Below are 13,194 nucleotides of genomic sequence, written 5' to 3' on the forward strand. Positions count from 1 at the left end.
AGAGAGAGAGAGAGAGAGAGAGAGAGAGAGAGAGAGAGAGAGAGAGAGAGAGAGAGAGAGAGAGAGAGAGAGAGAGAGAGAGAGAGAGAGAGAGAGAGATTATTATATAATGTACTCACTATTCATAAGAGGAACCATGAGTGGTAAGAATCCAAGCATGACTATTAGTTAATCATGATTAATTAGTATGACCATAAGTCAAATAATTAATACAATTAATACTTAATAATCTAGTTCTACAAATGTCGAAATTAGATGAATGACTCAATTTTTGAATTTCACAATGTCAAACACATGTGATAAGTAATGTAATATCTAGAACTAGTGGATAGATACATTTGTAAAATCTCAAAGGCAATGAATTGTGGAGGTTAGAAAGCTACCTAGGATTTTTTACAATGATGTATATGTCATGAGTCCATTTTTAGGCCTAGTAGCAACTTGCCCCTCCCTCCCCTTGTCATCCACTTAGAGAGAAAAGAGAGAATCTCTATTTTCATCCCTTCTCTCTTCGTGTGAAGAAAGAAGTTTTGTGTATGAAAGTCTCCCATCTCTCATTTCCTCATTTTCTTTCAATTTTAGAGTGAGAGAGTAAACTTTTTTGAGAAAACCTAATCGCTGCTCTATGAGAAAACCCTAAAGAAAAATCCCTAGCGGCCGCCCCTTTTGGGGGTTAGCGGCAACCCTTCCTACTCCATCCCCTTTCCTCTTCTTCCCTTCCTTTTCCCTCTGGATTCTTTGTTTTTTGTTTTGTTTTGTTTTGTGATGTAGAAGCAGTCGTTGTGAAACATTGTCATCGCCATGATATAGTTGTCTCTTTTGACCCACGCATGTAAGGATTTGACTACAGTTGTTAGCCTTAAATATATTTTTGGAGCTACGAAGCGGGGATGATGTCGAGTTGCGTTGGGTTCAGGTTTGGCCAGTGCAACACTATAGGTTTAGCTAGTATGGCCCTATGGCTCTCTTCGGGTTGCCCGAGAGGATGTGGAGTGGTGGTCTTGTTTCTTAGTTTGTTTTATTCTAATAATTCCCATGAACTCTTTACAAGTTTGATGTGGTTTGTTTTTTGTTTAGGATATTTTATTTCATTTTGGCTTTTGGCTTTCTATATGGATTTGTCGTTCTTCCGTTGCGCAATAAATCTTTATTGCAGGTTTTAGTATATGTGCTTCTAGTTGCTGATTTGAGGATTTTAATCATTTTTTTGGGTTGTGCGTATTTTATCTAGATCAATTCAACTTGTTGTTGCGTTTGATCACTGGAGAAGTTATATCCATATTCAGAACTTTAGTCGCTTGGTACTTATTTTTGTTTATCTTATCAACAAAATACTATCGCTCTTTTATAAATTAAAAAAAGGGGTTCTTAGATCTAAGTCCAAAACGATTAGCTGTCATTGGGTCTAGTCCTCGTGTTTTTGGTTTTAGATGTAGGTCCTTTGACATTTATTACTTTTTTGTTGTGTCGATTTTACCCTTTAAGGTAAATAAGGAAAACACATTGAAAATCTAAATTTAATGCATTATTTCCTTGAAATTGAATTCCAAATTTTGAATTTTGAATTTTTTTTTCCTTTATAATATTCCTAATATATAGATAAAATACAATTTAATCAATAAAAAGTAAAGACTCACATATTATACCAATCGATCAGACAAGCACCCACATTAAATTATGTACCTGACATACAGGTAAATAATGTTAATACATACATGTATATAGGTACCTACCTTACTGGTAAGTGTTTTTTTTCTTGAATTTTCTTAAGCAGTTTTTTCTGGAGGTTCATATTTATATACATACATACATGTCTTCCAGGTAATAGTGTTTTTTTTTTTTTTTTCCAAAGAAATTTTGTATGAATTTTTATCTCAGTTGAGTTTAAAGATCCATACCAAGATATTATATGAGTTCAATTAGCTGGGCTAGAGGGTATAACTACCTAGACTAGAGGTAATTTATGGATTTAATTACCTGGACCAAAGGTAATTTATGGGTTTAATTACCTGCATACTGCATACGAGGTGTATGCATAGGTACCTTACCTATTGTTAAGGTATGAAGTTTTAATGAACTCTTATTACAAATTTTGATGTCGGTATACCTTGGGAAAATTTCAGAATTCAATAAATAGATTTGCAATTAAATTCAAATCAAATATGATAATTAATATCCTACAAATCAATAACTTACCAGTTTTAGGAATTCATAATTTACCTTATTTATGTTTTAGGTGCATAACTAGAACAAAAAATAAAAAATAAAAAAAAGTAAATATCAATAAATTGAAATAGGCATGTAATCTTATGTGGCGCAAAAGTCAAAGGACTTGGATCAACAACAATTTCTGCGTGGATTGCACCCAAAATCTCTCCTCATAATTGGACTTATGCCAAATTTTCTATTAAAAAAATTAAAAATTAAGAGTGAGTGAGCTAACACTTTACCATCTCACACCGTTCCTTTTCTTCTCATGGAATCTTTCTATGTGCATATGATTTTGAAGGTCCAACATTTGGGAAATTTTCAATAGGAGATGCAGAAATATTGGAGGTAGATTTTCTATTCTAGCTATAGCTTGGAAGGGGACTAGCTCCTGATCCCAGGTCAAAGTACCACTTGACTTGGCACAACAACCACAATACCCTAGGTTATAGGGTAAATTAGCCTGTCTTCTTAACAAGAGAAGTTTAAGTTGAGGCTCATTCCAAAAACAAACATATATAGGCAAGGGTTAGTTCCAAACATGAGTTGAGCGAAGCTTGCCTAGAATCATTCGAGTATCTAGCTTGAGCATGCCTCTTCGAGCTTGGTTCGATCTTGGGAGTTGATCTTGAAAAGGTTTTGAAAAATCCCAGAAAAATAAATATAATTTATATCAATTAGGAAGATTTGAAAATAAACATAGTATTGTAAGTAGCATTAGTCAACATAAAGTAAGCTGTATAGTAAAGAAGTAACTCTTAATTTACTTAGTAACACAACAATAGAACATCTTAAATAGTCACACTATCAACAAATTCATATCATTTGACCGTATAATGTTTGTGATTGAAGATTTCTTAAACATAAAATGTCCACAAGTCTTTGCTACGATCTTAAGACCATTTAGTAATATGTGCTTGTTAAATGTTAAATATCAATTTTTATGATTTATGTATTATTATCTTTTGCATATTTCTTTTAATTTTTTTTACTGGAAGTCAACATATATAATTATAAGCTCATATTCATATCCACAAATGAGACAAGTCTAACCAAGCTTATGCTTAAGGATCTTCTTCCATATACACAACTCAAGCCCAAGCTGAGTTCAAGCTTAGAAGGAACCATGCATTGGAGCTGAGCTTAATCATCCATACTTTTTTGTATGAACATGTACATCTTAATCTTTCCTATGACAATATAGTCAAACAATAAGTTCATGTTAACTCAGAGGTAGCTTCTTTTGGGTGTGAAGTAGTGTCAAACCAAAATACCCAACAAGCATTAGTTCTCTCCCTTAACCACGAGAGGGGGGATGCCGAAGGCAGGGCTAGTGACTGGAGTGAAGTCATAACAAGGTAGGTGCGGCTGGATCACTAGGGCTTTTTCTTGTTTTATTTTTTGGGGGTTACAGGCATTATTTTTTAATCACTCTTTCCATAGCTACATTTTCTTATTTCAAAAAGGGAGGCACAAACACATTTTGAATGAAAAAAAAAATTCACCCAAAGTATTAAAACACAACAAGTTCTTAAGCTCCTCAGAAGAGAACTTACATTCAACTCCACAGTGGCAACAAGGTCCTCGTTTTCCCATTTGAAGTTTACTCCAAGTATGCCTCAATTGCAAGGAAGAAAATCTTCGCTGAAAAAAAAAAACAAAAAGAAATGTGGTTAAAAGTAAACAATGGAAGGGAAAGGAACCTGCAAAAAAACAATCCTTCACATCCTTGAACAAATGGGGGAGAACCAGCAAGGGATGGAATCTCTACCTTTTGGTCTCCAATTTACTACTCTATATGTATTTATGTTTTGGATGGATTATTCTATCTAAACAATATAAATAATGGGGTTTAAAGAGAGTTGCTTAGACTGATGAACCAAGTGGTTAAATGTGCATTTTCTTGTTATGGCAAGTGTCACAAATGACATGCAATGTCCTTATCAGAAAACCACGCCACATCATCTTACATGCAGAAATTAATTGCAGTATTATAATTTAGGAGAAATGTTATTCACACTCTCATTCGTTCATTTGCAGTCTTTCTGCGTAGTATCTTAATCTTAAAGTTATAGAACATTAATTTTGGAGTGCAAAGTAACATTCTGAGAATGCAATTAGTAACTTCCTAATGTACTCTCTCTAGAATTGTTTTTTTTTTTTCTCCTATCTGTCTTGAATTTTACCTTTTTATAAAAGAAAGACTACAACTAAGTTACCTTTTTGTGATATGATTAATACCATACATGATTTAGTATTAATCATATCACAATTTGTTTGATGGTAGAGAAATGGTTTTCAAATGGGGGGTTCACCAACCATCGCCTACTCAAAATCTTAATTTTGCTTCCAAACTTGGCCAAATTTTGCAATTTTTGAATTAAGAATACATGGAAGGAAATTTATCAACATACCTACATGTTTTTCTTTCAAATTTGCAAATTAAGATACAAGTTGTAATAAGATGAGGAAGGATTTCATTTCCAGCTGATGCCCTTATTCAAATCAGTAATGCTACCGGCACCAACTACTTTACTAACATTTTAATACCAACTGATGTGACACATGATATGATATGGCAGTCCATGTCACTTGCCACCTCAACTTAATTTTTTAATTTAGGCTGAGTCCACAACACCTTCTTTCATCACCGCAGCAACACCGTCACCACTGCTATTATACAATGTCACCATCACAGAGAGAGAGAGAGAGAGAGAGAGAGTGGGGAAACGCCCCAGTTTTCCAGCTGAGAAAAGAAGAAAAAAATCACCCCATGACAAGAGGAAGAAGAAAACTGGCGGGGAGAAAGAAGAAGAAAAAAAGAAAGAGAGAAAGAAGACAGAAGGAAAGGAAATAAAAAAGAAAGAGGAAAGAGGAAAGAGAGAAGAGTGTACTCGGAAAGAGGAAGAAAGAAGAATGGATATCCAATTCGAAGCGTTGAAGTTGAAATCATCCCACAGTCAAAAATAGAATTTTGAAAAAAAAACCCAAAATAAAAAATATACTATAAAAAAAAAAAAAACATTTTAGCCGTCATTTCCGTGGTGACGCGCCAATACTGCCCGTAAATCTACCTCCAGGCTAACCGACAGCAGCAGTGTCGAGTGAGCGACAGTGACATTGCTTGTTTCTCACTCATAACCCACCCACTCCTATCTCTCTAAACCTCGCCGGATCTCTCCCTCTCCCTCTCTGTTTCTCTATTTCCCTGTTTTAGGCTCTCAAAAACCAGAACCCAGTAAGTCAGTCTAACGAAACTCCGTAGACTATGGATTTCACAATCCAAATGAGAGCAACAAGAACAAGAAGAAGAAGCAACGGCATTTTCCTAACGCTCTCTCTGCTTCTCCTTTTATCACTCTTTGCGAATCCCACAAATGCCTCGATCCACATCTACGACAACCAGACCTTCAGAGAAGTCGGCAATGCTTACCTTCTCTCCGGCGGCAGCGAAGGGATCGCCGCTTCTCTCCCTACCGGCTCTTATATTCGGTAATGCTTTCGGACTCGCTTATTGTTAGATCTGAGGCCTTTCCTCAATATACAATTGCTTCATTTAGTTTTCGGGTTATATACGAATATGAATTAGTTTTTGGGTATTCTACGATTTAGATTTTTGAATTTTCAAGTGGGTTTTGTGTTTGACCGATTTGGGGCTTTATATTTTTGTTTGGGTAGCCAAGAAAATGTGTGAAAAAGGGTAAACCTCATTTCAGTTTATCTGAATGGCAGGTGGACGATAATTGGGGAAATTTAGTACAATATAGTGATGATATCAATGAACAGGAGAGAGAATAGCAAGCACTCTCCCTCAGACAAGTTTCTTGGTGGTTTGTGGTAAACTGCATTACCATTGTTTCTGGAAGAGGAAATAGGTTTGAAAGATAGGGAGTAAAGGAATGGGCTTGCTACTTGTATTGTTAGGACTTCAAGAGTACAAACAGGGTGGGTTTGTATGAGGGAATAAGGAGTCGTTCCAATTATTATTACTATCGAGATTTAAGATTAAGTTTGCAACGTATTTGGATTTTAATTAGTATCATCCTACTACATTTTTTGTGCTAATTAATTATCAAATAACAACCATAGTGCACACCAAAATGTAGTTTATTTTAGTAGATAAGTTTATGATGACTGTCATAGATGGTGAAGATGTAATATGGGGGAACTATGATCTTGTGGAATCCAGAAACATGGAATAAAAAGAGAAAAGCATTTCTGGGAATAGTTTCTGTGCGTACAATGTATGTAAAACTTAATCCCATAAAATTCATTTTGAAGTAGCCAAAGTCGATGTATTCATATGACCAATGCACCCCCCTTGCTAGTTTTATTTATTGTGAGCATCATTTCTTAGTCTCTAAGTCCCACCTCTCTATTCACCCAGTGCCAAATCATTTTTGTTAGCAGGAATCTGTATTAGTCTTAGAGACACTCCTCCCATTCTATGTTGCAGAAAATTGAACTAAATCCAAGCCCCTTTAAATTTGCATGAAATGATTTATTGGAGAGCATACGCTGTTGTTGTATGTGTGGATTATTCCTTTATTTTATGCTTCCCCTCACTAATTGAATCTTATATCATCACTTTTGTCTCTGACATTTCCGAGTGAAACAGATTTGAAAAAATCACCTTCTGGAGGAGCAAGGATGTTGCTGATAAGCATTCTGACATGAAGCATAGTACTGGGTTGATACAAGTTATAATTTTTGAGGCAGCTGATCGTAATAATATTGGTGGTTCTGCTTATGGAGGACAAAGAGCTATATGTTGCACCCCTGATCTTGCTAAGATGGAAGGTTGTAAGCAAGGTGAAGTCATCAGGAGACCTTCTGCAATAGATATTAACTGGCCTATTGTTTTAAATGTCCAGTTCCGTGGGAACCATCTATATGCAAATATGGACTATAAAGAGGTTTTCATCCCAAAAACTGGGATGTATAACTTATTTTTTGTAGCATGTGATCCAAAACTGAAGGGACTAGTTATGAGTGGGAAAACTTTGTGGAAAAATCCTGATGGTTATCTACCTGGTCGAATGGCTCCTCTGATGAAGTTTTATGTGTTTATGTCACTTGCTTACGTGGTTCTTGGTATAATTTGGTTCACTCAGTATGTGAGGTTTTGGAAGGATGTTCTGCAACTTCAGCACTGCATCACGGCTGTTATTGCTTTTGGATTGTTTGAGATGATTCTTTGGTATGTTGATTACGTAAATTTTAATAATACGGGGATGAGGCCAATTGTTGTTACAACATTGGTTGTGACAGTTGGAGCTGTGAGAAAAACAGTTTCACGTCTTCTTATCCTCATTGTTTCAATGGGTTATGGTGTAGTGCGGCCCACTCTTGGGGGTCTTACCTCGAAAGTGCTTCTTCTTGGAACAACATTTTTTCTGGCAACAGAGTTGCTTAACATTACTGAGTATGTGGGAACAATTAATGATGTATCAGGAAGAGCCAGATTATTTCTAGTTCTTCCTGATGCTTTCTTGGACGCATTCTTGATATTGTGGATTTTTACCTCTCTCTCAAAAACACTGGAGCAGCTACAGGTATATAATTTTCATTAAAGATCTGTAGTTTCTCCTTTTGTATTTAAATTCCTCCAATTAAGTTGCAATCGCATCACTGCTTCTTGGTTTCTTGCTTCACTTTGAATTTTCTTTTCACCCTACCATTGAATGTTAAACTATATATTGTTCTCAGGCAAAGAGAAGCTCTGTTAAGTTGGATATGTATAGGAAGTTCTCAAATGCATTAGCAGTGACAGTCATTGCCTCAGTCGCATGGATAGTTTATGAGGTATGGTTTTCTTGGACGGTATATAAATATTTGCCCAAATTAATAGTCATTAACTTAATGGACTGAATTCATCTTTACTAAGGATCGGAATAAACTTATATGCTTGGGTGTTGTATTAGTGCACTCTGGAAGATGAATACGCATTTTTGTTTATTTATTTATTTCGTAATTTTGCATACTCCCTCCCTCCCTCCCTCCCTCCCTCCCTCCCACCCTCTCTCTCTCTCTCTCTCTCTCTCTCTCTCTCTCTCTCTGTGTGTGTGCACACAATAAGTAGATGGGACATGAAGAAATAAATTTCATTCACCCAAAGAAAGTAAATCTTGTCACATTTACCTTTGTACTAATGACTAGCTCATGTTATTTTGCATATTTTGGGTTGTACTTTCTTGTTTTTACTGGTTTCTTTCCCAGAATGTGGATTTCTTATCCACTCTTTGTAATTAGCTTTTCTTAGTTTCTTTAAATAAATAAAAAAAGATTAAGGACTAGGTTTACGGGGAAACTCCGGAATACAATACTTTTCTTTTATTTATCTTTACTAGGCCCAGCGAAACAATCAGTTACTACATCCTTGTACAGAACCTGACAATAGAAATGGTTGTTCAGTGTTTCATATCTTCAACTTGCATAAAAATTGTCATTCAAACACTGAGGTCTGAATGTGTTTTCTGTAATGTGGCGAGACTTACTCTTATCAAGAATTTAATTGAAGCCAAATTGGAATGCTCGCAGTTCATTATGGGAAATTATGTAGGATTGCATATGCACTCCACACGGTCCCTTCATGGCTTCTGATTTCATGTCCAGAGCCCCTTCATCATAGAGTAAGAGTCATTGGCGTTAAAAGATAGCATTCCTTTGGGGAACAATCCTACTTGTGTTATGTGTCAGTTTGATGAGCTAACAGTGATCATGGTGTAGAATTTCAGCCTGTAATGGTTGTAGCATTTCGGATGTTGTGTCTCACTCAAGCTTGATATTACTCTTGGTTTAAATTGTACGTCAAAATAATTTTCAGTTTTTGGACCGTAGTGGTCTTTTACTTATGATTTTCAATGTTCTTCATGTGTTTTTCTCTTGACTTCAGTTGAAGGAACGTCTAACCTTGACATATACATTTAACAGACGCAAAGTTCTGAGTTGATTTGTTGGTGTGATCAACATAGCATCCTCCAACCATTTAACCACCCATTGTTCTTTTTCAAACTTGATGTGGTTTGCAGAATTGTCTTGTAGCAAGGTTATAACAATAGAAGGAACATGTAAAACTTATCTATTTTTTTGAATTTAAGTTTCATATAAGTTTCCACTTTTTAGAAAAAGATGAGGTTTTGCTTATCTATTCGTAAACTTGAATAGATCTTTACAACCTTGTCTGAGGTCTTTTACTTAATTTTTTTTTCTTTTATACATTTTTTAGTATCACTCTCTTATACACATGTATTCTTTTTTCTTTCCAAATAACACATCATAAGAAAGGCTGTTATTGGACCCAAAAAAAAAGAGGCTGTTATTAAAGCTTTAAACTAGTTGCATGGTTTTGTTTACCTTACTGTATGCTCTGTTGGTTCGTGGATGCATAGATGCCTTCTCTACTCAGGTGTGTTTGTAAACTGTTACTTACCTTAAAGTTATGGGGCATTAGGTCATTCGAGAAATTTTCAGTCATACTTTTCATTTTTTACCTCACCATGAATCAATCAATTAGTAGGTACTAAGTCTTTTTCCCCAAAAACTTAAGGTTGGCTTTCTCATCTCAGAAGGTCGTGTTTCTGAATTAATGTGATGTGGAGCAAAAGAAAAATAGAACAGATACAACTAAAGCAACTTTATTCAAATCTATCTTGTATTCCCAGATTATCAAATCAATACGCAAAACACTAAGGTTCAGTTACAAGAGAAAAGAAGAATAACTATAACTAAAGCAACTTTATGTATGCTTGTGTTTCATTCTTTCAATTTTTCTTCTTTTTTTTTGGGTTTGCAGGTGTACTTTAAAGCAACTGATCCGTTCAATGAAAAGTGGCAGAGTGCTTGGATCATCACTGCTTTCTGGGATATTCTTGCATTTGCGTTGCTCTGTGTTATCTGTTATCTTTGGGCACCATCTCAGAGTTCTCAACGGTGCGTTGTAATCTTTAATTCTTATGCAATCAATATGATGTTTTTGTTCCTTTTCTTCCTTTGTTTACTGAATTTTCTAAATGAAAAGGCTCCTGAAACTGTGGTTGGCTAGATTGAGCTCAGTATACAGTACTTTTCATAGTCAGTCAAAATTACCATACTTTGAGCTATCAGTACTTTCAAAGAGGCTCTACTTGGGAAATTTCTTGCGAGATGTGCAGTTGAGAGATCTAATCTATTTAGAAAATGGTGGAGAGGAAATATGGCAGTGTTACACACAGTAAAGGGCATGTCACATGGTGTGGGTATATATGGAGCATGAATGGGATGTTGGGATCAGTTCACCAAGTATTTTAGGTTTAGGATTGGGAGGGAGGGCCATGGTTTCATGATAATAGGAGTACATGTTTGCAAAAATTGGGGCGATACACGGTATTTCTTGGAATGTTTCCTTTATTAGAATTTTTTATCACTGGGATGGAGCCATGATTTGCTGGTGAGGATTTTTTCAATCCCACAAAATCCAGTCAAATGATTTGTGCAGAAATATACTTATCTATAACGTACTTTTGTATAAACTGAATAATTATTACATTCTATTAAGAAATTTTTTTACTTGACAATAAACTGAATAAAGCACTTGTTTCGGTATAAATTTCTTGTTATATAATCTAAAATTTTCATATTTCATAACATAATTTTAATTTTAAATATGTTTCTATTTTATGCGTAGTGTACTTCTGAAAGGTATTTGAGAATTTTCTTTTAACTCTATATTTCACGTGTAGGAAAGTTGTGTAAACAGTAGTTACCAATTATCATTTGGTAACTAATTTTCGTCGAACGTCTTTCTAAAAAGGGTTACATTTGGACAAAAATGCAAAGAAAGTTACATGTTTCACTGTCTGTCTTTGTTATCTATAATTTGTGCAAAGCACGTGTTAATGTGTTAATACTAATCAAACAGAAAAGTAAAATAGAATAAAAGGAAACAGAGGAACTTGACTTCTTTTTCTAGGTCAACAAGGCAACCTTTATGGAGAGCATGATACTGTCCTTCTTTTGCATCCGCTTGCATCTGTTCTAATGTATTGTCACTCGGTGATAGTTATAGCATCATCTAAAATTGAAAAGCATCTGCATGCTTTTTAGGTTCTTTTTTGTTCTTTTTTGGTTCAATTTTCCCTCATTCTTGACATAGGCTCTCCATCTGTAACTGACATTGTGGCTTGTTAGAAAAATGTCATCTCGTACAATTTTTAGGTTATCTTGTACCCTACTAGCTGATTTGTACTGCCAAATGTCCATAGGTATGCTTACTCAGAGGAAGTGGGAGAAGAATCTGATGATGAAGAATCTCAATCTCTTACTAGAGGCAAGCCAGAGGGTGACATTGGCTTAGTCAAGCAAGAGAACAGTGGAAGTACCGAAGATCTTGATGAAGATGATTCAGAAGAAGACAAGAGGGAATGATCATTCAACGACAACCTTATTTGGTTGCTCAAAACCTTGCTCTTGGTACAAGCTCATACGGCACTTGGCTTAATGCCCCGCAACTAACTTAAGCAATGGTCCTTTGGCCCCTTCAACTTGGCATGCAAAGAGGTGTTGTAGAATGTTTGCTACTTCCAACTAGAATCAAAAGGCTCCAGATTTCTTGCCCTTGTCCCCAGAGTTAATTTCATTTTGTTGTGTATGTAAAACCTAGGTTGTCCACTAAGTTTTCCAAGAGTAGATGAAATCATGAGAAATGAAAAATTAACTAAAAGTTGTGTATTGAAAAAAGAACAAAAAAAGCAGTTGTAATCTTGATTAATCCTGTACCATGTATAAATGCCCTGTATTTTCTCAAAGGATGAATTGAATTTTGTTGTTCCCTACTCGTTAAAGATGATTTTTTTTAAAATTTATTTCAGGGTGGTTTAATGTTTTTAATTTTATTTTCTTTTACAATCTTTCTGCTAGGCTCTATTTGGATGGAATGACTCGAAATGTATGAATTTATATGAGATTATAAGGTTAAATTGTTTATTTAGACTATAATGATCTATGTATGTCAAGATTTGAACAATATTAAAAGGAAGAACACAAATGGATTTCAAATTATTTTTTGCATATGGTCATTTGAAATCCATTTTAAATGTACATCTAGTTATTTCAAATACACTCAATCTAATCTTCATTCTTGCTTTTGGGGGAAAAATTAAATTAGCCTTGTTCTGAAATCCAAATCTCTTCATCCAAACAAAGCATTATATTACAATTCCATGGGGTCTCCATCAGAGCAAGTCCAGCAGCTAAGGCTGGACTTGAGCTAGGGGGGGTTAGGGCCAAAAAATCGATTCCAGCAACAAGGGCTGGCCCGAGGGCGAGGTGGGGGCCACGAAGAAGGGCTGGCCCGAGGGCAAGTTCAGCCTGAGATCCAAAACAAGGGGGCTGATGTCAACAACAACAACAACAAAATTCGAAAAAAAAATTCTGATTTTTTTGAAAATAAATACTTAGTCATATTTTTCACTTCCCACACCAAAAATCTTTTAAAAAAATATTGTCCAAATTAATTTTTTAGGTAAACAAATATGTGAAAAAAAAAACAAAAAAATGAATAGTATTTGTCCTAAACTAGGGCAACTGCTGGAAACCAACATTGCTTTTGCAAGGGCAGCCACTATTCAAGTGCCCCCCCCCCCGCGCCATGGCAAGAGGCAACTGCTGGAAATGCTCTCATAACCTTTGACTGGGGGGAATGTCAGGATTTTCATGTGAAAGGAGAAATTTTTGTTTGATATTGGACTGCATGTTGGAATGGCCAACCAGGTGGGGGTCCCCTAATAGAATGAAAGCCAAATTATGAATTGCAACAATTATTAACACATGTAATTTACTAATGGTTGCAATTCAAGAACAAAACAATGGCTTTTCTTGTAATAAACCTGCACATAAGGCTGTTGCCTTTGCATAAAGAGGTTTGTAATTTGTTCCTGGGACGATCCTCTTCCATACTGGTTGATGGCTGTGCTCGAGCATGTGGATGTAATAATGTAATTTTTATTT

The 13,194-nt window shown here is 35.4% G+C and overlaps 1 protein-coding gene across 1 annotated transcript; it reads left to right on the forward strand.

Moving 5' to 3' along the window:
- Positions 1–5,205: 5,205 nt before the first annotated feature.
- On the forward strand, positions 5,206–12,075 carry LOC110764854 (Lung seven transmembrane receptor family protein). The gene is made up of 5 exons (XM_021967893.2): positions 5,206–5,700; positions 6,827–7,763; positions 7,918–8,013; positions 10,004–10,140; positions 11,451–12,075. The coding sequence occupies exons 1-5, from the start codon at positions 5,477–5,479 to the stop codon at positions 11,611–11,613; spliced, it is 1,557 nt and encodes a 518-aa protein (XP_021823585.1). The 5' UTR covers positions 5,206–5,476; the 3' UTR covers positions 11,614–12,075.
- The last annotated feature ends 1,119 nt before the right edge of the window (positions 12,076–13,194 follow it).

Source organism: Prunus avium, chromosome 1, assembly GCF_965620075.1.
Source record: "Prunus avium chromosome 1, drPruAviu1.hap1.1, whole genome shotgun sequence".
NCBI lineage: Eukaryota > Viridiplantae > Streptophyta > Magnoliopsida > Rosales > Rosaceae > Prunus > Prunus avium.